The sequence below is a fragment of the Scyliorhinus canicula genome, chromosome 12 (genome assembly GCF_902713615.1).
Source record: "Scyliorhinus canicula chromosome 12, sScyCan1.1, whole genome shotgun sequence".
Classification (NCBI taxonomy): Eukaryota; Metazoa; Chordata; class Chondrichthyes; order Carcharhiniformes; family Scyliorhinidae; genus Scyliorhinus; species Scyliorhinus canicula.
The window spans coordinates 9,126,287-9,152,060 of NC_052157.1; the positions used below are offsets into that span (position 1 = coordinate 9,126,287).

A 25,774-nucleotide genomic window follows, 5' to 3' on the forward strand; every position below is an offset into this window, starting at 1 on the left:
TGATTTGCTGTAATTCACTTTCATTTGTATGAAATGGAAGCTTGAAAGGCTGCGCTGGAATAGCACATAATGTTTTCTATCTCTCTTTAATGATACGAGAATTTGGGCTCTTGCTTGTTGTTGTGTTAAATCAATAAGTGAGAAATCTTGCTATATGTTGGGTTTAATCAAATGTGCAGTCAAAATGATAAGCTACATTGTCTGGAATTATTTAGTTCTAATTACTGTCAGATGGGAATCTTTATTTGCACTTAAGGCAAGGGGGTTCTGGTGCTGACAAAAGGAATGCTGTGCCATGCTAAATAATTAAGACACTGAATAGTGGGTTCTGTGCTTAAATAATCTCTAGCTTTGAGTAAATCAGCACAAGCCCAGCAAATTAATTACTTTTTATTAATTCAGAGAATGGAGAGTCTTTGATTAGCAAACATTAATTGCCTATTTATCCGGGATTTTTTGCTTTCTATTTCCTAGGGTATTCCCAGTCATTGAGATCTTCTGTGCCTGATATAGATACTCAGCAGAACCTACAGATGGGAAGGTTATGTGACATCAGGGGTGAGTGCTGTCACTGCCCAGTGTTCGTAAAGATAGTTTTGACTAATTACTGGTGCGCTCAAGGACAAGGTAACTTTATGGCTGTGACTTTCCTACTCCCTGGGCCAGCAAACGTATAACTAGTGGAGCTGTCTATATCTTTAATATGCTGTGCAAATTTTACACAGGAAAGAGATATGTCAACTGTGTACGGCTGAACTTTCTACAGAGATGAAAACGTGTTGGAAATCATGCTGGGTTTACAACAGTAAACCCATTAGTGTCCAAATCAGAAACCGATTTGGGTGCCGATCCTATCTGTTGTATGCTCGCGGCATTTTCTTTGTTTTATTTTTGACTTCCCAATAACAAATATCTGTGTGTAAGCAGTTGTGTTATATTTCACCAGGGTGCTGTGACCAAGTTTTAAAAGCCTGCTGTAAATTATCCAGTAATTCTAATGCTGGTCCAAATGGAAAATTGGCAGAATGCGGAGACAGCAGAGAAATGTTCTTAATGAGCTCCGAGGTCTTTACTCCATTGTGGCTGTGCACACATGCAGTTATGATGATGATGATGATGATGATTTCTGTGAGATGGGGCTATTTAGTAACTGCACACACATTGTAAATATATAATCACAATTTTAGGTCAGGAAATACAATATGGTGCTGGTGGTGAGTGTCACTCAGCCCGGGCTCAATGTTAGCCAGAAGAGCACAGCTTCAAGCCTCCCTCCACGGGCCTGAACACAATCTAGACTGACATTCAGAGCAGTAACCGAAGCACTGCTGCAGTCGTGAGGTACCCTCTTTCATATGAGACATTGTTTAATCCCCATCTTCCCTCACAGGTGAACAAAAAAGTTCCCACACACCTGTGAACGGCATGCTTGCCTTCATTGACCGGGGCATTGAGTATAATAATTGGCAAGTCATGTTGCAGCTGTATAGAACCTTAGTTAGGCCAAACTTGGAGTATAGTGTTCAATTCTGGTCGCCACACTACCAGAAGTATGTGGAGGCTTTAGAGAGGCTGCAGAAGACATTTACCAGGATGTACCCTGGTATGGAGGGCATTAACTATGAGGAGCGGTTGAATAAACTCGGTTTGCTCTCACTGGAATAACCGAGGTTGAGGGGCGACCTGATAGAAGTCTACAAAATTATGAGTGGCATAGACAGAGTGAATAGTCAGAGGCTTTTCCCCAGGATAGAGGGGTCAATTACTAGGGGGCATAGGTTTAATGTGCGAGGGGCAAGGTTTAGAGGAGATGTATGATGCAAGTTTTTTACACAGAGGGTAGTGGGTGCCTGTAACTCGCAGCCGGAGAATGTGGTGGAAGCAGGGGCGATAGTGACATTTAAGGGGCATCTTGACAAATACATAAATAGGATGGGAATAGAGGGATACGGACCCAGGAAGTGTAGAAGATTTTTAGTTTGGACGGACAGCATGGTCGGCACGGGCTTGGAGGGCCGAAGGGTCTGTTCCTGTGCTGTACTTTTCTTTGTTCTTTGTTCTTTTGTTCTGTTTGTTGTTCAACCCAATTTATCCCTCAGCTAACACTTAAAGCACGTGATCAGGATAATTTATTTTATTGCTCTTTGTGGGACCTTACTTCAGGTACATTGACTGCCATGTTTCCTACATTACTCTTGAAATGTAGTCATTTGGGATGTCCTGAGGTCGTAAGTGGAGCTAAAGACGTTCAGATTCTCTTTTTTTTTTCTTAATTCAGATTGTTTTAGTAAATACCTCGCACAAACTTAGCTGCGGTGTGGGACTGACTTGGACAGCCCTTTCAAAGAGCTAGCACACATATGATTGGCAGAATGGCTTTCTTCTATGTTGTATTATTCTACAACTAATCAGTAAACATCAATCATACATGCTAAATGCTGCATGTCTCCTTTAAGGATTACAAATATTTTCCTTCCATTCTCTATTTCCTATTTACCCCATGCTGGAGGCAGGCCAACATGGGCTCAGACTTTAGTATATAATACTGGCCACTAGGAGGTGTCTAGGAGTTACTTTGGGTGACTCAACTATCCTGTATGCCAACCTTTCCCTGACAACCTCCCATTATAACAGTAGGGGACCCTTAGCCAGAATACTCTGAGTTTAGCCCCTGGATTGATCTCTGCCAGACAGAGGTCACGCCCCACGACTGGTGGCATGGAAGAACAGCAAAAGCCATTGCAAGATGTCTGCCTAGATGCTGACCAGTGGTTCCTGTTCGAAAATATGTATGTGGATGTTGGGTGAGAATAGGATTAGATTGGTTTGCTTGTGATGTTTGAGATGTATAGAGAATGGTCATTTGATTTTAAGTGAAAATTTTAAAAGGTGCTCTCCAAAATAAGGCTGACATCCTCTGTATGTCTTTGTAGAGGTGAAGTTGTACAGAAACGCATCAAAAAACCTTGTTAATATTTATTAAGTCATGTGTCCATGGAGCTGCCACGCAGCAGGGGCGGCACAGTAGTTAGCACTGCTGCCTCAGCATCAGGGACCCGGATTCGATTCTGACCTTGGGTGACTGTGTGGAGTTTGAATGAAAATGAAAAATTGAAAATCGCTTATTGTCACGAGTAGGCTTCAGTGAAGTTACTGTGAAAAGCCCCTAGTCGCCACATTCCGGCGCCTGCTCGGGGAGGCTGGTACGGGAATTGAACCGTGCTGCTGGCCTGCCTTGGTCTGCTTTAAAAGCCAGCGATTTAGCCCAGTGCTAAACCAGACCCTGTTCTTCCCCTGTCTGCGTGGGTGTCCTTCGGGTGCTCCAGTTTCCTCCCACGATCCAAAGATGTACAGGTTAGGTGGATTGGCCATTCTAAATTGCCCCTTAGTGTCTAAAGATGTGTAGTTTAGGTTCTAGGGATGGGGCAGTGGAGTGGGCCTAGGTAGAGTGCTCTTTCAGAGGGTTGGTGCAGACTTGATGGGCCAAATGGCCTTAGAATCTGGCCCCAAGGGTTGAAATCACCAAACCAGTGTTGCACTGTACTGAAAAGCAATCGAGAACTTGGCTGGCGATTTTTAATTTCTTTATCATTTACTTCTCATGCTAACCATTTAGAACGTAAGATTGTTGTGGTTATGAAAGAGAGGAAAATTCTCAATTCCATAGGATGGGAAATGTGAAAATGATTTTGTCTTCAAAACAGCCATGATAGACAAATTGATTCTCTGGTTCAAAATTCAGTCCTTTTCATGCTATGCCAAGTGCAGTGACCTGCATTAACTATGCAAAAGCATTAGAAAAGCAGATTTTTTTAGAAGTATAGTGTACTTGGGATGCAGTTCCTTGGAATTAAATTACTCTTTTTAAAAAAATATATATATATACCTTCTATTTGAGCTTTCTCATTTTCAAAAAAATGCTCAATCACATGAATAACAATGAGATTAGCACTTTTGTAAAAATAGCAAGGATGCAATGTGAGGAGAAAGTCGTAACAGACTGGTAGATCAGAAATCCCTGCATCGGTTGAGTAAGATCCTCCAAAGGATTAACCTGTCACATACAGTAAAGAAGCTGCAGAAATCAAATTGACACTGGAATGAGGCTTGACAGTGGGAGTTAAGAATCAGCTCAACCTGCGGCAAGATTTTTCAATGCACAACAAGACCTATTATGAGGGGGAAAAATTATCTCAATCACTTTTTTTTACCAAGTTTTATAAGAGTCACTCTAATGCCTGACCTAATGTTGTGTCTTGGCTAATACTAAATAAAGTCACTTTTGTTGTGAAAAATGGAAAGTAATTTGATTCATAAGTGTTTTGACATATCATAGGCAGTGACATCAATGGTGTGATATCTCATTATGACTAATGAAACTCACTGCTGTCCTCATTAAATATTGGCTCAGTATCTAATAATCCATTTTTTCCCATGAAAAGTTGAAAGCCCACAGATTTAGGATTTAAGTGTCCAGGGTATGGAGTTTACTGAAAAAATGCTTCATGAGGAAGGCAACAAGTCTTGACACATGTGTGCAAACATCCATGGCAGTGCAGACGGGGAGGTCAAGTCCAAATGAAGGTGGGAGTAGAGTTGTAGATAACAGGAGCAGGGCTCACAAACATAATTCAGTCCTGCTTTTAATGTTCTGTTTATAAATTTAGCTGCAATGACTGCTGGCAGGATGGTAGTGGTGGATACTGTGCATAACAACTGTGACCAAACCTTTACTGGGCGTTTAGTTGTTTACCATGGAGCCTTTTGTGTCATAACTAACATTTAATTAATGCTCCTATTAACGTGCAGAGATGTCAGCAGATTTTGATGTTCCAGTTTACAATTTAGTCCGCCATGAAGCAACAATACTAAAGGAAGCCCTTTCCAAAATGCTACGTCGAGAAATTTCAACAGTGTAAACTAGCGAGTAAGAATAAAAGTGGACGTAGAACAAAGTTGCACAGACTTCCTAGGCCTTGTTGTCAGGGCACACTGGTGAGGTACTGTCCATGAGCTATAGGTTGGACAAAGCCTGTGCTTTGAGTATAGAAGGATGATGATTTGATTTTGTTTTGACTTGATTTGATTTATTGTCACATGTACTGAAGTACAGTGAAAAGTATTTTTCTGCGGCCGAGGGAACGCACACAGTACGTACATAGTAGACAAAAAGAATAATCAACAGAGAACATTGACAAATGATACATCGACAAACAGTGATTGGTTACAGTGCTGAACAAGGGGCCAAACAAAGCAAAAACATGAGCAAGAGCAACATAGGATGTCGTGAATAGTGTTCTTACAGGGAACAGATCAGTCCGAGGGGGAGTCATTGAGGAGTCCTGTAGCTGTGGGGAAGAAGCTGTTCCTATGTCTGGATGTGCGAGTCTTCAGACTTCTGTACCTTCTGCCTGATGGAAGGGTCTGGAAGAAGGCAATGCCTGGGTGGGAGGGGTCTCTGATAACGTTGTCTGCCTTCCTGAGGCAACGAGAGGTGTGGGGGTGGCAAGTTTGTGTGATGCGTTGGACTGAGTTCATCACTGTCTGCAGTTTCTTGCGATCTTGGACCGAGCAGTTGCCATACCAGGTTGTGATGCAGACGGATAGGATGCTCTCTATCACACATCTGTAGAAGGTGATATTGGAAGGCCACTTGCCATTTCACATCGTTCTACTTATTTAACAATTATCTGATTTAAAACATAGAAAACAGAAGCAGGAGCCACCATTCATTATGATCATGGCTGATCATCAAGTTCAATACCCTGATCCAGCCTTTCCCCCCATATCCCTTTAGCCCAAGAGCTATATCTAATTCCTTCTTGAAATTACACGTTTTGTCCTCAACAACTCTCTGTGGTAGCAAATTCCACAGATTCACCCCTCTCTGGGTAAATAAATTTCTCCTCACTTCAGTCTCAGTCCCAAAAGATTTACCCCTAGTTCTGGACTTCCCCACCATCGGGAACATTGTTTCTGAATTTAACCTGTCTCAGCCTGTTAGAATTTTGTACGGTTCTATAAGATCCCCTCTCGCTCTTCTAAACTCCAATGAATATAATCCTAACCGACTTAGTCTCTCCTTGTATTACAGTCCTGCCATCCCAGGAATTGGGGGAAAGAATGTGCTAGTCTTTGGGAGTGGAATTTATTATCTTTATCCTACATGGCGGCACAGTGGTTAGCACTGTTGCCTCACAGCACCAGGGATCTGGGTTCAATTCTAGCCTTGGGTGACTGCGGAGTTTGCACATCTCCTCGTGTCTGCGCGGGTTTCCTCCCACAGTCCAAAGATGTACAGGTTAGGTGGATTGGCCATGCTACATTGCCCCTTAGTGTCCAGTGTCGTGCAGGTGAGGTGGGGTTACAAGGATGGGGCGGGAGCTGATTAAGGTGCTCTTTCAGCGGGTCGGTGCAGTCTCGATGGGCCTAGTGGCCTACTTCTGCACTGTAGGGATTATATAAAGAGAAATTAGCGCTACATATCTGTGGAAGCTTTGGCAGAACTCCACTTGGAACCCAGTGGAACTGCCACAAAACAGCAGATATAAATGTTGTACATTTATGAAAGAAGCTCTCCCACTTGTCAGAAGATTTCTTTTTTTGCACTGTGATCGGTGATTTGTTTTACAAGGAGAATGGTCTATGGCATATTTTGTTTCTCCCCAGATGACCATATCAGTGTTATCTATATTTGCCCACTTTGGATTGGTGAAGATGTGACCCAATACTACATGAAACTACTTGGGTTGCAAGAAGCTGTCAAAACAGGGATACCCGAGAAGGTGGTGGACATGGGAGATCGTCTCAAAGTCATGACCCCCGAGACAGTAAGCCATTTTCCTGTAAGTTTCTCCACTATCTTCATAAAGCTTGGTAAATGAAGGGAGTATAAATTAGAGCAAAAATCAGGGTTTACTAAATAAAACTTTGACTATTGTATTTATGTACACACTAACCAATTATTCTGGATTTTCTTTTCTTTGAAGGATGACACTTTTCTTCCATTTCCTCTTCCTTTGGTCACTCCACAATAAGCATCATTCCCAAGTGAATATTCTCCTCTAAGGATGATATCAATGGCACTCTTTAACTATATGTGAGAGTAATTCTCCATCAGTACTCTTGACGTAGAATTTGCCTCCTCATAGTGGTATGGTTAGGATCTGCAACTCCCATCCCACCACAATGGCATCAAAAGGATCGATTTACTGTACTATCTTCAATATATTTGTGAACTAAAAATGGGTTGCCAATCGCCCACATGTAAATGTTTGCATGATTCCTCTTACCCGCATCCTTGATATATTGAGGCTAGTACAAAAATTAATATTTTTTTATCACAGGAAAATGGTCTGTAAAATGATGCAGGAAGGAAAATAAATTTGTAATGTATGGAGTGGAGAAATACAGGAAAGTAATCCAGGGCATAGAAAGGAATATACATAAGGACCGATCTGAACAGAGTCCCAAAGCAAACATGTTTAGCCGTGTGTTTCCCAGCGCTCACTATCTAACAATTGGGACCTCAACGGGGTATGCGAGCCCGAGGCTGCACTGAGCCCCGTTTTCTGCATCGATGAGCTCACTCAGTGCAGTGAGAGATGGCGTCCCGATCTCTCAAGCTCCTGATGCCAACCCCCAACTATAAGGGCCCAATCACCACCGTGTGGAACAATGCCAGCTTGGCAGCTTCTCGGCCTGGCACACTGGCAATGCCTCTGCCAGCCTGAGTGCCACCTTGGCCGTGCCCGGCAGACACCCAGATGATACTGACAGGCTGGTAATGCCAGGGTGCCCTGGTGGCACAAGAAGCGCCAGGGTGCCATTAAGGTGGAGATAGGTCGATTCCTGTTAGGCAAAGGAATTAAAGGTTATCGGCGGTAGCTGGGAATGTGGAATTCGAAACACAAACCGATCTCATTGAATGACGGAGCAGACTCAAGGAGCCGAATGGCCGACTTCTGCTCCTATTTCGTATGTTCGTGTAGCTTGGAAAAAGCTTCTGGCTTAGCAATAATTCATGATTAAAATTATAAAATAATTCAGGACAGAAAGAGGCCATTCTATCCATTGAATGGGAACAGCGTTTTTCAAAATGCAATCCAATTCTTCCCACTCCACACTTGCCTTTCCATGTTTAGGTGCTACTCCAGGCATACAAATGAGTATAAAAGTCAAGGCTGACATTCCAGTGCAGTACAGAGGGTGCACTGCACCATTAGAGATCCTGGGTGGAATTTTCCCCTATTTTTTCAGAATGTCAGGCTCTGACTGAAACCCGGCTGGTCGCTCTTTTAGTCTAGATCCTGAGCCTCTTTTCGAGAAAAAAATCAGGTGATGTGTTTTATGCCGTTACCAGTGGGGCAGGGCCTGAGCTGGAAATGCTCTGTGATCACTACCACCACAAACATCAGCTTGTCTCTCGCCCCGCCCCTCAACATACCCTGTCCCCGATGAGGCTCCCCTGAGGGTGTGACCCTGGCCCCTTGAAAGGGCAGACTTTCCACTGGGTTCTGTCCAACGTAATGTGCTGAATTGTGAAACGTCCGCACATTGCTGAGTCCTAATCAAAGAAAACTTGTGTGGAGGACCAGTCCAACCAGAAATCACATCAATAATGTAAGCGGAAATATTACATTTCCTGTTACCATTTGAAGTTGATAGTTCTATTAAAATGTTTATTTACGCATCTTCTGTAACTGGTTATGAAATATTTGGAGTGTATTAAATCTTCTTCATGGGGTCATGGTTAATGAAAATGTCCAATTTCACTCAGCCCACGGACGTGATTTGGCCACTCGTGCGGTCCACTCACTAGCCTGGTTAGCACTGTTACTTCACAAGGGTCCCAAGTTCGATTCCCGCTTGGGTCACTGTCTGTGCAGAGTCTGCACGTTCTCCCCGTGTCCGCATGCATTTCCTCCGGGTGCTCAGGTTTCCTCCCACAAGTCCTGAAAGACGTGCTTGTTAGGTGAATTGGACATTCTGACGTGTGTACCTGAACAGGTGCCGAAGCGTGCCGACTAGGGGATTTTCACAGAATGCCATTGCAGTGTTAATGTAAGCCTACTTGTGACAATAAAGATTATTATTATGTACGACAAAGCTCTTGTCATAAACGCAAAATATTGTGGATGAAATAAAAACCGAAAATTTTGGAAGTTCTCGGCAGGTTTGGCAGTGGTCTTATCGCATTGTTGCAGTAAATGTGTCTTTAGGGAGGAAAATAGGCTTAAAAGAATGCAAACTTTAAAGGAAAAACACATTTTGTTACAATTACAAAATGAGAACAGAGCTGTAAAATGTACATTGGATTGACAGTTGCAATATTTAAAAGAAAATTAACCAAACTTTTATTTTTGCTTATGAAATAACACCTGTGCCGGTGATTTTGATTGTGGGGTCGTACTTTGCCACTTGATGTGGTGCGACCCCTATCAGAGGTCATTGGCTTCTTATGACTGGCAGTGGCAGAGCTTCCCATTTCATCGTTGGCTTGCTGTGATAAGTCCCCTTAACTTTGGTAATATGTTTGTCCGAGGGCGTTGACAAATCCTGCCTCTTTAACTGCTATATTGCCCCTGCCCTTAAATGCATCTGACAATTTCAAAAATTGTAACGGATCAGATCCATTAATGAATTTATTGTGGCGCAGTGGTTAGCACTGCTGCCTCAAGATGCCGAGGACCCGGGTTCGATCCTGTCCTCGGGTCACTGTCCGTTTGGAGTTGGCACATTCTCCCCATGCCTGCATGGGTCTCGCCCCCACAACCCAAAAATATGTGCAGAGTAGGTGAATTGGCCATGCTAAAATGCACCTTAATTGGTGGAGAAAAAAAGAATTGGGTACTCTGAATTTAAAAAAAAAAAATTTATTTAGACTTCCCACTGAGTGAGTACACAAACTGACTTCTGTATTAATAAACCACTAGTTGGAGCCCTTTTACCTTCTTGAGTTTACTTATTTCAAACACTGTACAAGATTGTAGCCCATACGGGCCATGAATTAAACGATGATTCTTCATGTGTGGTCATAGACCATGAATTTTCTCGATATTGAAGCAGAGGAGGCATCGCAATCAAAATTCACCATCTTTACCGTAATTCCACGCAGGGTAATTCGTTGGAGCATGAATTGGTGGTTTGCGATCAGGAGCAAGAAACGACTGAATTTTATTTTTCACTTTTTTTTTCTTCCCTAGTCCAGGAATACTGAGTCTATTTCAATATCAACTGGCTTAAATTCCAAATTTGTGTTCAGACTGTATGGTTCAGTGCTAGGCCAGGGAGTGAGTATCTTTACCCATGGCTTTCAGAAAAACACCCCATTTTCTTTTTTAACAAATCTTTTGCATAGGTCTCACTGCGGAGAACACTGATAATCGTTTAACAGCTTTAAACTTTGCATCAAAAGGATTTCCTATGCCACAATCTCCTAGTATGTGAAAATTCACTGGGAAGATTAATAAACTGCACAGCACGTACTGTGAGAAGGAATTTGTTACAGACTGGGAACCTGTAGAACTGTGTGTGTTTTTTAATGTCACTGCAATCCAGCTGATGCATTTTTTGTTAGTTATTTGTATTGATTTTCTCCAAGCTTTCGTCTTAAACTGTGCCACAACTGTCGTTTAGATAAATCACTGTTATTGAAGGCTGCCAGCATCTTTTCAAGCGACAGAAGGATAATTCCACGTGGATCAAATAAATACAGATGTGTAGTAATTAGTTGAATTCCCAAGGAACCCATTTACGATGCACTAAAAATGTGAAGGATTATGGAACTGTTTTGAGTCTCCACACTGGTGGCTTTTATCAATTTAAACTGCTAAACTATAGCTCTGGTCACAACCTGGTCCACTATTAATAATGTATTTGTTGTGTACAGCATAATAAATTAGGCCTTGGGAGCAGAAAAGGACACAGTCTAACAAGAGTAATGTGACTATTCGCAGAACCACCACTTGTGCCTGGCCACTCATCTGAAATACAGTCCCAAGACAATAAAGCGAATAAAAAATCTTATCGAAGGCAAGGCTGCATACATCGTTGGTGGGCTGCTACACCAGGATGACTTAGCTGTTGCAGATATGCTAAATGTACCAATTCTAGGCCCAGAACCGGAAGTGGCCCATCTTTACAGCACCAAGTCTGGAAGCAAAAGAATCTTTGCAAGTGCTTGTGTGCCAATGCCACCCGGAGAATATGATATATACAGCCTTCAGCAGGTATGTCAATTCCGACAATGTAATAGAGTATGTTCCTTCACATAATCAACCTGATTTTTGTTGCTGGCTTATGTTGTTGATAGAATGTGTTCCATGTACTGTTCATGATGGATATGTGCATATGTATATCATGTGTTGGGTGATGCATATCCTTTCTCCTTTGCGAGGGAGAATGTTATGGCTGGCCATCACTGGTAAGGCAATGAGATCCAGATTTTGGAGACGTGTACCTTGTTATGCCTCGGCAAGTAAATAGTTTTTTTCATATTAGGCTGCATTTCAAATAGCTTTGAATCACATTTGCCACCTGATCTCACTGCTACCAATTAATCTGTTTGGTTTACTTCACATTTCCGGGAAGAATCCTATTCCAGGAATCTTACTCCGTATGCTTCAACCAATGTCTGTATCTATGTATTTACATTGTGTATTTATCCTATGCCCTATGTTTTTTTGTGTACGGAACGATTTGTCTGGATTATGCGCAGAACAATACTTTTCACTGTACCTCGATACATGTAACAAATCAAATCCAAATATGTTTTTGGAATCTACCCATTCGTCAATCAATGTGAAAACTTTATTGGGAAGATTTTCCACCTCCACTGAGAACACAATCATGCCCAGTAAGGATATCATATTCCTAACTTTCGAGATATGGACTTCAGTCAACGTACACACTTTGAAATTGGCTTTAAAAAGTGGACAATGTGCATTAAAAATGACGGCCTAAAATCCAGTAACCTTGTGTGATTTCTGCACAGGCAAAGGATTAACCTCTGCCTGAATAGGTTTGCAGAATATTATTTCAGATGTAAATTATCGTTAGTGGGGTGCTTTCCCTTAAATAAGCGTGCGAGGGACCAAAACACTTGTGGAATTTACAGTTCCTGTGTATTTACCAAAACTCCAAAATCAATAGCACCTCTTCCCCCCCCCCCCCCCCCCCCCCCCCACCCCGCACCCAAGATGCAAGCTCAATCTTTAACAAATAGAGGTGCAGGAAAACCAAAAAAACTGTTTGTCACAAGCAAGAGTCAACACCCATCATTAAACACTCATTGTCCAGCAATGGCTTCTCCTCATTTAGGTGAACAAGAGAATTATTAATCATGCGATCTCAAAACGAAAGCTGACTTCAGATAACTAATCTTATTACTCCAAGATGTGGAGATGCTGGTGTTGGACTGGGGTGGGAACCGTAAGAAGTCTTACAGCACCAGGTTAAAGTCCAACAGGTTTGTTTCGAATCACTAGCTTTTGGAGCACAGCTCCTTCATCAGGTGAGTGAAGAGATGGGTTCCACAACCACACATATAGACAAATTCAGTGATGTAAGATGATACTTCAAATGTGAGTATTTGCAGTGATATGGGCCAGGGCTTAGAGAACCCCAAAGTGTATTATGGAGTTCACCTGACCCACAACTTTTAATAGATTGTGGTATGGGGAGCACACGGCCCACTCTACAGGTGTGGTACAGCAGAAATGGAAAAGTATTTTTCAAAGCAAAACAATGTTTATTCTATGAACTCAAGTTAACCTTTTTAAAACATACAGTGAACATCTTAGCAACTATTAATTCAAATACAACCCCCAACGACTACAGCACTAAGTAATCCTTTAAGCTTTCCTTTTAACATCCATACAACTTAAAACACCTTTTCCAGAAGCACATCAGGTTAAAGTCATTACTGTTATTAGTTTTAAATCACCAAACGATCGATTTACAGTGTTAGATTACAGAGAGAGATCCATACACCTTCTGGCTGTGACTGCAGCAATCCAGCTCTGAAAACGAAACTAAAACACACCCTGCAGCAAACAGCCTAAAACAAAAGTAAAAAGCTAACAGACAGCCCAGCTCCACCCACTCTCTGACATCACTGCAGTAATAAACACCCATTTCTCAAAGGTATTCTCACATAACAGCAGTTAATTAAGGCTTTACAGGTCCAGACGGAGCGACTGAAGAGAGGGATAAGCAAGGGGCTCCCCACCCCCTCACCAGGTTCTCCCTCTGTGTACCTGAACAGGCGCCGGAGTGTGGCGACTGGGGGCTTTTCACAGTAACTTCATTGCAGTGTTTATGTGAACCTACTTGTGCCAATAATAAAGATTATTATTACCTTGTTGAATGCCTTCAGGAAATCCAGATACGCCACATTCACTGGTTTCCCCGTTGTCCTCCGCGCTCGTAATGTCCTCCAAGAATTCCAAAAAGTTATTTAAACCTGACTTGCCTTTCACAAACCCATGCTGCATCTGCCCAATGGGACAATTTCTATCCAGATGTCTCGCTATTTCTTCCTTGATGATAGATTCACGCATTTTCTCCACAACAGAATTTAAGCTGGGCTATAGTTACCCGCCTTTTGTCTACCTCCTTTCTTTAAACAGTGACATCACATTTGCTGTTTTCCAACCACCACTGATGCTGCTGACTTTATGCACCAGCCTCTCCACTGTGCCCGCCACCCGAGCTGTGTTGGCCTCAGTGCCATGGATTGCCAGCGCTATCTCCTGAACCCATAGGCTCTAGAACTCCTCCAATCGCTGTGGACCTGCTGGAGTGTTGCTGACATCCCACGCTGAATATCAAGGCTTCACCAGCTCCAGGAAACCTGGTCCAGAGGCTCTGCATTTGACTGGGACCCAACGGGGCCCTGGGATCCAGCAGACCTCCGACTGTTGTTTCACCTGGGTGTTCCTGCCTCCACCTGATGTGCATCAGCAACTGTGTGGTGCTCAACAGAATTGTGCTCCAGAAGCCCGACCACTACTGTTGCCCACCGAGGTGTGTGTGTCTGCGCTGATGGAGGGTGGGGATGATGGCTGTACCACGAATACGGTGGTCTCCTCGGAGCTCCCCTCTGAGGTGTTCTCATGGGAGGTGGGGGGGAAATCGTTCCACCCCAGATGGGCTGGTACCATACGATGGAGATCCTGCTGGAGAACAGATATGTGATCACTGGGAGGGATGAGTTTTTATGAATGACATTAGCAACTCGCGAGTGACAGGCCGCCTGGGCAGGGGCCGGTGGATCCTCACCTCTGCGCCATATGCCAGCCTCTATGCTGGTGACTGATCTGTCCTCGGACATCCCTCAGTCTCATGGTCGCATTCCTCATGGTGGGTAAAGACTCTGATGTCCGGCGCCCTGCCACCTGTCTGTGCCCCCTCCCGTCAATGGGCCAACGTCTCCTGCGGAATCTGAAAGGAGGCATCGCGAGCCGCACACATTTTCATTGTGGGGGGGTAGAGATATGGGTTGGTGAATGGTGGGTATTGGGTGGGATGCGGGAATGGGGAGCATGGGAGGGGTGATGGGGGAGCGCCTAGATGGCACTGCTGGATAAGGGTTGGCCGGGGCATGGTACAGTGCTGGGCGGGGGGTGCCTGGTGCATGCCCTTGGGGTGATGGGCGGGGACCACTGCTAACCCCGCCCATGCAGCCTGGTGGAGGTCGTTGATGTTCTTGTGGCAACTGGGTGCTGGTCCTCCTGGGGACGCTCCCTGAGCTGACGGTCACTGCCACTTCCTCCCAGACGGCACTGGCTGCCCTGTGGCTGCCCCTTCGTGCACCTTGGGGGAAACGTGGCATCCCGTCTGGTCTCGACCTCATCCAACGATCTGGACAGTTTGGCATCCCTGAACCGTGGGGCTGCTCTCCTCGGTGACGTAGCTGTGAGCTATGTGAGGGTCGCTTTGCAAGACCGGTTTAGCAGGGAACTGGCGGGTGCGATCCTGGTGAATCAGCCAGCGGCGGGACCATCATTTGCAGCGTGAAGCCCGTGGGGCCTCATGAAGTGGACCAATTAACATTTGATACCAGTGACAGCCTTGCTGGATTGAGCGTTGGGAAGCTCGCGGCAGTTCCACTCACTAACACGCTTCAAAACCTTCATTAAATCGCACCTCATAACTCTGCTTCTCAGTAACTATGGGTGGAATTTTCCTTTCCCTCCAGTGGCAGGTGGGTGCACTTAATCTGGCAGGAAACAAAAAACAATCTGTTTCCTGACAGTGGGGTAAACTGTTGCGATTTTGTCCCCCGATTTTCAAGGCCGGCAATGTCGGGAACCTCATTTGCAAGTTCATTCAAAGGCCACCTCGCAAGAATAAGTTTCTCCCTCCAAATAAGTTCCCTGCCAGTGAGAATTTAGATGGTTTGTTTTATGAACTGCATAGAAGTGGTGTTGAGTTGGTAGGCTTTACCTCTTCCATGGCCGTGTGGTTCATAGATGTTGGTCTGGATTCTCCGCCGGTGGAATGCTCTGTTTTGCCGGCAGCCCGGGGGTTTCCTGACGGCATGGGGCTGCCCCACAATGGGAAACCCCAGTGAACGGCTGGGGTAACGGAGCAACCTGCCGGCGGGGTGAAACAGAAATCTGGCACGGCACGACAGAGAATCCAGTCCGTTGTTTTCTGCTTCTTAGAGACCTTACAGAACGTATTGAGTGCCATTAGCAAAGTCTACATGAAGGCTGGAAGGGGGAGAGGGTGAAGGATGCAGTGAAGGTAGGACACCAGGGGCAGGCTTAAATTCGAAAGGGGGTACGAAGTCAGACGAAGTGTTGAGGGAGAGTATCCTAGAGATTTTCAAACTTCTTTTCCCGGTACCCATTTCTGCCAACCGGTCGACCTTCACGATGCCACGGTCGCTTACCTCTAATACGAAAGCAGAGCCTGCAGTCAGTCAGTCACATGGGTCAAGGGTCTTTTCAGGTGGACTGAGTTTTTTTTTTATAAATGTTTTTATTCAGTTTTCGTATTTTATATTGAACAAATTACAAATTGTTAGGAGAGAGAAAAAAAAAAACAAACAAAAACAAACACGCAAAAATTAACACACATATTTACAGGTAAGCATCTTCGTAGTAGTAACTGCGCCCCCCCCCCCCCCCCCTCCCCCCCTCAACATGTTTATTTAGCTTGGTTTTGGGCCTTAGCTAGCCATCGAACCCCCGTAACGAACCTGTAGCCCCCCCCCCCCTCCCGCTACCTTCCCCCGACTATTCTTCCTCTTGTACATTGGCCACAAATAGGTCCCGGAACAGTCGCATGAATGGCTCCCACGTTCTGTGGAAGCCGTCGTCCGACCCTCGGATGGCAAATTTGATTTTCTCCATTTGGAGAGATTCCGAGAGGTCGGACAGCCAGTCCGCAGCTCTGGGCGGTGCTGCTGACCGCCAGCCAAACAGGATTCTACGGCGGGCGATCAGGGAGGCAAAGGCAAGGGCATCCGCCCTCCTCCCCAGGAATAGATCTGGCTGTTCTGAAACCCCGAAGACCGCCACTATCGGGCATGGCTCCACCCTCACTCCCACCACTTTGGACATTACCTCGAAGAAGGCTGTCCAGTACTCCACGAGTCTGGGGCAGGACCAGAACATGTGGGCGTGGTTGGCCGGGCCTCTTTGGCACCGTTCACATCTGTCTTCCACCTCCGGGAAGAACCTACTCATACGGGTTCTTGTTAAGTGGGCTCTATGTACCACTTTTAGTTGCGTCAGGCTGAGCCTTGCGCACGTGGAGGTGGAGTTGACCCTATGCAGTGCTTCGCTCCAGAGTCCCCACCCGATCTCCATCCCCAGGTCGTCCTCCCATTTCCTCCTTGTTGCGTCCAGTACGGTGTCGTCCCTATCTACCAGTCGGTCATACATGTCACTACAGTTCCCTTTCTCTAGGATACTTGCGTCCAGTAGGTCTTCCAGTAGTGTCTGTCGTGGCGGTTGTGGGTACGTCCTTGTCTCCTTTCGTAGGAAGTTTTTGAGCTGCAGGTACCGTAGCTCGTTCCCCCCAGCTAGCTGAAATTTCTCTGTCAGTTCGTCCAGTGTTGCGATCCTGTCGTCCGTGTATAGGTCCCTGACTGTCAGTGTCCCCCCGTCCTGCCTCCACCTTTTGAAGGTGGCGTCGGTCAGTGCTGGTTTGAACCTATGGTTGTTGCAGATGGGAGCCCTGTTCGACATTTTGGTCAGGCCAAGTTGCTGCCGCAGTTGGTTCCAGGATTGGAGGGTGGCTGTCACCACTGGGCTGCTGGAGTGTTTTTTGGGTGGGGATGGGAGTGCTGCCGTGGCGAGGGCCCGGAGGGAGGTTCCCATGCAGGAGGCCTCCTCCGCACGCACCCACTCAGCTTCTGGCTCCTGGATCCATCCCCTTACTCGCTCGGCTGTTGCTGCCCAGTGGTAGAATTGTAGATTCGGGAGGGCTAACCCTCCCCTGGTTTTTGTTTTTTGTAAGACCTTCTTTGGGATCCTAGCATTTTTACCCCCCCATACGAACGCCATGATGAGTTTGTCCAGCGCTTTGAAGAAGGCCTTGGGGATGTAGATCGGAATGGATCTAAACAGGAAGAGGAACCTGGGCAGTACGTTCATTTTGATCGTCTGAACTCTCCCCGCGAGGGAGAGCGGGAGTGTGTTCCATCTTTGCAGGTCCTTTTTAACTTCCTCCGTCAGGCTGGTGAGGTTCCATTTGTGGATCCCTTTCCGGTCATGGGCTATTTGGATCCCCAGGTAGCGGAATTTATGTCGGGCTTGTTTGAACGGCAGCCCCTTTAGTGCTGCCCCCCCCCCCCCTTGCGGGTGTAATGGGAAGATCTCACTTTTGCTCATGTTGAGTTTGTAGCCCGAGAAGGCTCCAAACTCTTTCAGGAGCGCGATGATTCCGTCCATGCTGCTTTGTGGGTCCGAGATATAGAGGAGCAGATCATCCGCATAGAGTGAGATTCTGTGCTCTCTACCTCCCCTTCGGATCCCCCTCCAATTTTTTGCTGCCCTGAGCGCGATTGCTAGCGGTTCGATTGCTAGTGCGAACAGCAGCGGGGACAGTGGGCATCCTTGTCTGGTGCCCCTGTGCAGCTGGAAGTCAGGTGGACTGAGTTGAAGGTCAGCAATGTGGCTGCCCAACAGCACTAGAAGTACCTACAACCTCGGGACTACAGCGACCTTCAGGTGCAGTAACCTTCACCTTCTCGAGGGCAACTAGGGATGGCCAATAAATTCTGGCCTAGCCAACCACACCCACATCTTGTAACTGAATTGTTTAAAAATGAGGCAACTAGATATCACAGATACTCGTGTGTTCTCCTGCCTATGGTGAAGTCTGCATTGCTGCAGGTTTGTTTCAGGCTCATACACATGAGACCCAGCAAGGTGTGGGACTGCCGCTCATTCTGTGCCATTTTCCATCGGCTGCAGTCAGAGGAAGGGATGAAGAGAGGGAAGTGAAATGCCTCCTTCCAAGGAGTACAGCTGTGGGGGGCAGTCCACTCTACTCCAAACCTCTATCCTCCTGGGTGAATGGTCATGGCTGACGAGGAATCGTGCAGTTAGTTTTTCCATGCTGCCAAGGGAATTAAGTCTGTTAGGATTTCAAGGGGAGTAGATACAAGTGGAAAAGTGTCCCTTGAGGCTTCTTGCAAATGGCTCTCATTATTCTGCTCCAAGAGCAATGTCTCCATATGCTTTCATGAATGAATGGGAGGAACACCCATCACTCATCCTCCAGGATATCATTTACCTCGGCTATGTGTTAGCGAGAAAATAATATATATATTAATTTTAAAATGTTCTCGGTGAAAAGCAGCACATGGGGAGTGAAAAACCGGTAGGCAAAGAGTTAAATTTTGGATCAGCCATAAACCTGCACTCAGGATAATTTAATCATTTTACAGGACATTATTATAATAATAACGGGAAACCAATGTCACAAGACTATGGCCCCAGCTTGTTTGCAGGAGATCACTGTTCTATCCAGAGCAGGTAATACAAACCCAATAACGCCTCAACAAGGACTAACGGTATTATTTCAGGTAACTTGTAAAAACCCATTGTATGAGTATATCGGTTTCCCATTAAGGGGCTCAGGAAACATCTCTACTGATCAGATTGTATTGTATGAAATTGATCGATGACGTCTAATGCTTATCTGTAACTGTGAATGATCTTGTAGATATGCATGAAATCCCTGGAGAAGTCAGAACAGACTCGTGCGAGCTGAAGGCAGCAGCAGCTTCTGGTTCTCCTGTTGTGCTCACAATATTTTTGAACTGAATAAAAGTTTTACCAACATCACACGGTCGCAAACGGACTCTGAGCATTTCTTCCCTCCAACAGTGTGGATGAAATATCTAGACAGAGGTCAGACAATGGAGGGAAATCTGTAAAGGGCATGCTCACTTAATGTATCACTTCAATTCATTCACACATCCTCTGAGGCACTGATGACGCAGGCTACAGGCAACCCTGCCTTTTTTTTTAAAGCTCTCATCCAGATGGGATGAAAGAGAGCCCACCGCAGATTGGCAAAGGGCCAGGAGAAGCAAGGGTCTAAGCAGCAAGAGGCAGCAGGGTCTGTGAGGTCAGGAGGCTGTAAACATGGAAGACTGCATTGGCCCAACAATGAGTGCATCACTGGCGGGGCTGACATGATGAGCAGGGGCCCTTATGTCCTGGGATGTGGTTTCTCACTTCTGCCAGCTTCTCCAGTGTGGACTGCGGTTGCAAGGACTTTGCAGGATTAGTGCGGAGGTCATGGCCTGCAATGAATGTTTGTTCAGGTGCCAATTAAATACAGCGCCAGGACATTTGAACCCATGAGTTAATGCCAGGCAGCGTGGCTTCCTGCCAACCACACCACAACATTCACCAAGCACTTTGTCAATGCATAAATTCAGGAGCTGAAAAGCAGAAAATCATACATGTTCACCCGCCCCGCTGCCCAGCAGAATCACGCCAACTTTCCTGCCTGCCACCAGACTTAGACTTCAGAATGGAAAGTTCCACCCTCTAAAAATACTTGAGGTTGTGAAAAGCACAATTATAAATGCTTTCATTTCAAGAAGTTCTTTGCTACGTTGCACCTTCTACCTGCTTGCCCTCATCTGTGTAAAAATCAAGACTCGCCTTGCCTTTTAATCTGACTCATTGTTTTCCTGATCTGAAAGCTGTGGAATGCCTCATCATCTTTAGTCTTCCCTTCCTCTTATAATTAGATGTTTGACCTCTTTTATAATTTAACCTCTTGAAACCTGCTGACGGATGCGGTAAAAACTATTTATTTGATTGTAATTGGGATCAAAGCTACTGCACAAAATAGATGGCCTGGTGATCGATGTTGCTTGGGCTGACGTTTTAGACGGCTGCAGAAAATGTGAAAAAGCTTGAGCTGCTCAAGGCACACTTGAGCTGAACATCTCGGACGGTGTCCATACAATCTGCACCTGACTGGCTGCTCTAAAATATCAACATGAGAGTCTTTCAGTTAACAGCAAAACCTTCCATCCAGGCCTTTATGAGGAAGGTTAGAAAAGAAAAGGGTAGGAGAGCAAGGGAACTATTGCAACCTGAAAACTTGTGTTCTACTTGTGATAACCTTTGACCCAGAGGCAGTACAGTAAGGAAAATTTGTAATTTCTTTGAACGTCTATGGAACCTATAATTGTTTTTATGAATATATGGTAAAGAACCTTTAGGAGTTTAGGTCAATTGTAATGTTTTTGAATTGATAAGAAATACTGGGTGACGTGTCGTGACGACCTTTGATTTGGGAAGCTGTACCAACAGAAGGGAAATTAAGAAGGCAGGCACAATGGAAATTGAGGACATGAAAGGAAAGCTACAAGCAGGAGTGTGAAGATGATCAGCCAACAGATGCAGATAAAAAGAGGACAGAGACAGAAAGAGACACGCAAAGTTCTTGCGAGGAGAGGAAGAAAATCACTGTCAGGAAGAGACCAGTTTTTCTGATTGGCAAAAGAGGACACAGGAGTTCTTAAGCGGTACTCTAAGCTGGCTAAAAAGGTCTAAAACCTTGAAAGCTGGGAGATACTAAAGAGCTGGATGGTTTTCCAGAAGGTCACAGCCGAACTATGAACCGGGTATTATTGGTTGGTAGGTTGAAAAAGAACTCTGGAACGCTCCTGCAACAGGATTGTCACAACCCGAGGGAGAGAAGACTTGTAAACTTATGTCTTGCTGGTAGTTGTACATTTGAAACTCAGAAGGTGAAAGTTGTTGTCAGAGAGAACTTCTGAACTATCCTGCATGAATACAGAACAGCATATTGTGGAACTTTGTAGCTACCTAATGCCACATGTCTACAGAGAGTGATGTGAATCTTTCCAGTTGCATAAGACATATCTTTGTTATATCAACTATTTAAAGTGATAATGCATTTACCTCTTAATTAATGTGTTCTGATTTATTAAAGTAAAAGCTACAAAAAGTGGAATACCTGGGCGGCACGGTGGCGCAGTGGTTAGCACTGCTACCTCACGGTGCTGAGGTCCCGGCCCGGGTCGCTGTGGAGTTTGCACGTTCTCCCCGTATCTGCTTGGGTCTCACCCCCACAACCCAAAAACATGTACAGCGTAGCTGGATTGGCCACGCTAAATTGCCCTTTAATTGAAAATAAACTTTAAAAATGGAACCCTGTTGGTGACTTCTTCATTTGTGACATTCTGTAAATTTTGGTTCACACTTTCCACATGGGGATTGAACACACTTATAAACTATTTTACTGTAACGTGTTACAAAGTTTCACTTGTGCTGCAAGTTTTTCACTTGATCCAGGTTTTCCCATTCATTTACAGCATATATGATGATCATAATTAGCATTTCGCACAGATTGGCACTTGGTGCATTGTGCAGCGTGCCAGTTTGAATAAGAACAAAAACGCTGGAAAAATTGGGTCAGGTAGCATCTCTGGAGAGAAACGAATTTACTTTGCAGGTTGATGACTTTTCACCAGAGCCTTGAAAAGTCACCAATCTGAAGTTTCCCTTCTGCAGATGCTGCCCGACTTGCTGGGTATTTTCAGTATTTTCTTGTTCTTATATCAGATTTCCAGTATCTGCAGTATTTTTGCTTTTGTCAGGTTGAAAGGTTTTTGTCTGTTACAGCACTGGACTGTACACCCCAGGTGTTGACTTCTTGCAGACTTGCACAGGATGCACCATACCTCATCTCGGAGCCTGGACAGCAAATACTTTTCCTCCACTCCTGAGTCTGAACCTGCCCTATGCGAATATGTATATTTCAGCAAATGTTCTTGTTATATTACGTGATCGTAATATGTCGTTACTCTTTGCTTTACTCCCAGAATGGTCTGATGGTTCGATTTCAATGAAACTACCAATCTTCAATTTAAAGCAAATAACATTTAATGAATATGAATACTAATGAGTTCATTCACTCTACAGAACTAGAACTTATGATAAAGTAAGTCAGAAGAAGTAATTACTATGTTTAACTACACTTGCCAACTAAGCTATCTCTCTGACACTCTGCTGTCTAGTCACTCCAAGACCGAAGAGACCCAAGATCTTCTAAGTTCAGTTCATATACGTGAATCTAGTGCTGCCGTCTAGTGGTTGTCTAACACTATGATGCAGTTGTTAACCCTTTGCATACCAGAAGATATACAGATCACTAGTTCTGATTGAGAGCTGTCTGTCTGGCCACTTTTTTCCCTTGTGGACCCTGTACTTGGGCTAATTGCAGTCTTCCTACGATTGGCCTAACTTCTCAGACCAAGAATCAAACTGGGAATGCCAATACGCATTCCCTGTGTCCATGGTAACGGTAATTTTGTAATATTGTCTATAAGGTCATTTCTTTTTCTTTTAATCTTCTCTACCATTTTCCCATTTCTGCACCTGTTTAATTTTTCCAAGTACTGTTGGTCAGCACTAGTGATGTGACAACTGGAGGTAGACACATGTGTGAACTGGCCTTGGAACAAAAAACAAAATATTTCCAATCTGATTCCTGCCCTGTGCTGTGTTTCCTAATCTCAACTGATACCACAGATGGGGTGTTATAATTGGCATCAAAGCACCTGGATCGGAGAGAAGAACATCAACTAATGCTTCTACTCTTCATTACAACCCAGATAGTTGTCTTCTGGTAATTGAGTTTGTACATGTGTGGATGTTGAGCGAGGGCAAGATCCTCAGCTATGACGGCTATTGTGGTTGGATGACTTGCCAGTGCTCCTCGTCCAGATTCACACTGTTAGGCGAGGTAGATATTAGGAAATTGAGTCCAGAAATGAGACCCCAATGTGGCAGGCAATTAAGGGGTTAAAAAGACTTGAGGGGGATAAAAAACTTGCTACCACAGAGTCAAAATGATACGCTCAGACCTGCCCGAGTTATATTGTCCCAGTCAGACTTAAACTCATTAGTGGGAATACACAGGATAATCATATCCACTGTTCTTCAAAACACTCTGTCTGACCAGCTATTAGCCCATTATAGAGTCTGATGGCTTTTTTCTGTTAATGTGAGGAGAGTTGCATATCAATGGCTTGGCTCTGTTCTTTTGTATAAATGGGAGTGGACAATCAAATCAGGTTCAAGCTTGGATACCGTAGCAGAGAACCTTTGTTTGAAGGGAAGGGCGGAGAGAGAGAGAGAGAAAGATTCCTGCTCAGAACAGTTAGAGGAGAAGGCTTTGAAGTCGACCAAGAAAGGTCACCCATGTCATTGCTACGACCAAGAAAGCACAACAACGCCTGTACTTTCTCAGGAAACTAAGGAAATTCGGCAAGTCCATATTGACTCTTACCACCTTTTTACAGATGCATCATAGAAAGCATCCTATCTGGCTGTATCACAGCCTGTTTTGGCAACTGCTCGGCCAAAACCGTAAGAAACTACAGGGTCGTGAATACCACCCAGCCCATCACACGAACCCGCCTCCCATTGACTCTACACACCTCCCTCTGCCTTGGGAAAGCGGGCAGAATAATCAGACCCCTCCCATCCGACTTATTCATTCTTCCAACTTCTTCCTTTGGGCAGGAGATACAAAAGTCTGAGAACATACACTGACAGATTCAAAAAAAGCTTCCCTGCAGTTACCAGACTCCTAAACGACCCTCTTTTATGGACTGATCTGATTTCTTCACACACCTTCTACACTGAGTAGTACTACACTCCTGTGTGCTTCACCCGATGCCTGTGTCTCTGTATTTGCATTGTGTATCTTATGTTTGCCCTATGTATTTTCTTTTCATGATCTGCCTGAACTGTACGCAGAACAATACTTTTCACTGTACCTCGGTACACGTGACAACAAACAAATCCATCCAATGTAAGTTACAGGGGAAAAGCTTTCGACCAAGAGAATTATGAAAGTTGCCACCGAAGCAGGCTTCCGAAAAAATTTCTGAAAGAATGTCCCTAACAGAAGAAAAAGTGTTTTTAAATGCAAGTATTGCCTTTGTCTGCCTAAGTGGCATGAGAACTGCATGTTCATGTAAAGTGCTATTTAATGGGAACTAGTGTGTTAATGTTAAGAAACTACATGTAATTTGTTATTGTTAGGGTTGAAGTTTAAATATTGTTTTCTTTTGTTTCAATAAAGTTTGTTTATAAAATAACCAAGTCCTATTTCTTGTATTATCACTCCTGGAACAAATCAATCTTTCCGCAACATCTTAAAACTATGGTCCTGATCCACTGTTGAGAGCTGACCAGGCGTAAAGCCAATAGGCAAGGCATTCAAGTACAGCCAGTTAATCTGGAGCTCCAGGAAGAAGTGTGTTCAGAGAAGGAGTCGCCAAGGAAATAAGAACAGACCCTGATGGAGATGAACAGGATATCAGTCAGCATTTGGACGAGTCAGAAAAGCTAATATTTTGAATGGGAACTTTCATCAAGAGCTGACTGAAGCTCTGCGTATTTCTTGTAGTCTGCGTTTTTAATATATTTTCAGTGTTCAAGTTTTTTTTTGTAACCTCTTCAGTCTGTGGTGTAAATTAGTTCGCGGAAAGAGGATCCTTTTCATGATGAGAAATCACTGCAATAGACTTGCTCGTCCAGTTTCAGCATGCTGGCCAATATTTAGACGGTTAATGTACAGCATAAATCTTTATTTTGTTTGTTTAAACACAATTTGTTTGCAAAGCTTGGTCAATATGTCCCTGAGCTACAAATTCTTGAACACATAGACGGACATATTTCTATATTTGCCATGTAATTTTTTCTAAATGTAACTGAATTTCCTCCAGAGTACAGACATCAAATTGGTCTTGTTACGTTTATGTTTAAGTGTGGCAAATGGCTTCTCCCAATCTATATAACCAAAAGGGTATATTTGAAAAATTTCAAAATATTCACAACATGTGCCACACCACCAAGGTCCATTTGAAAAAGTACCTTGCTTCCTCAACTAATCAAGAACAACTTGGAGGGTGTGGGGGCAGGCAGAGGAAGATACCTCTATTCTAAAGGTGTTGTGAACTCCCTAGACAGCCAGTTGTTTTAAACATCTTGCATTTAAATCACAGTTAAATTCCAAGTGAGAAAAATGTATCATTTTTTTTTGTGACTAAAACATATTTTGTCTATTAACTCAGACTCGGTCAATCTGAGTGCATTGTTGTCTTTGTTAATGTGAAAGCTTGCTGTAATGTAGATCTAACTACAGATAGAACATCCTCTATTTCTTTCTCTCTCACCCAATTTTAGCTGCCACGCTCCTTGCCACCACCCACTACAATTCGTTCATTGCAACGACTATTTATTTT

The 25,774-nt window shown here is 44.3% G+C and overlaps 1 protein-coding gene across 5 annotated transcripts in view; it reads left to right on the forward strand.

Moving 5' to 3' along the window:
- iqch (IQ motif containing H) overlaps positions 1-25,774 on the forward strand; it is a 250,122-nt gene that overhangs the window by 102,448 nt on the left and 121,900 nt on the right. For 4 of the 5 annotated variants that reach the window (XM_038813308.1, XM_038813305.1, XM_038813307.1 and 1 more), the window contains 3 exons: positions 475-558; positions 6,670-6,845; positions 10,959-11,231. In XM_038813308.1, the coding sequence (XP_038669236.1) occupies positions 475-558; positions 6,670-6,845; positions 10,959-11,231 (533 nt within the window). The remainder of the gene's footprint in view (positions 1-474; positions 559-6,669; positions 6,846-10,958; positions 11,232-25,774) is intronic. The other variant, XM_038813306.1, reaches the window with a different exon arrangement.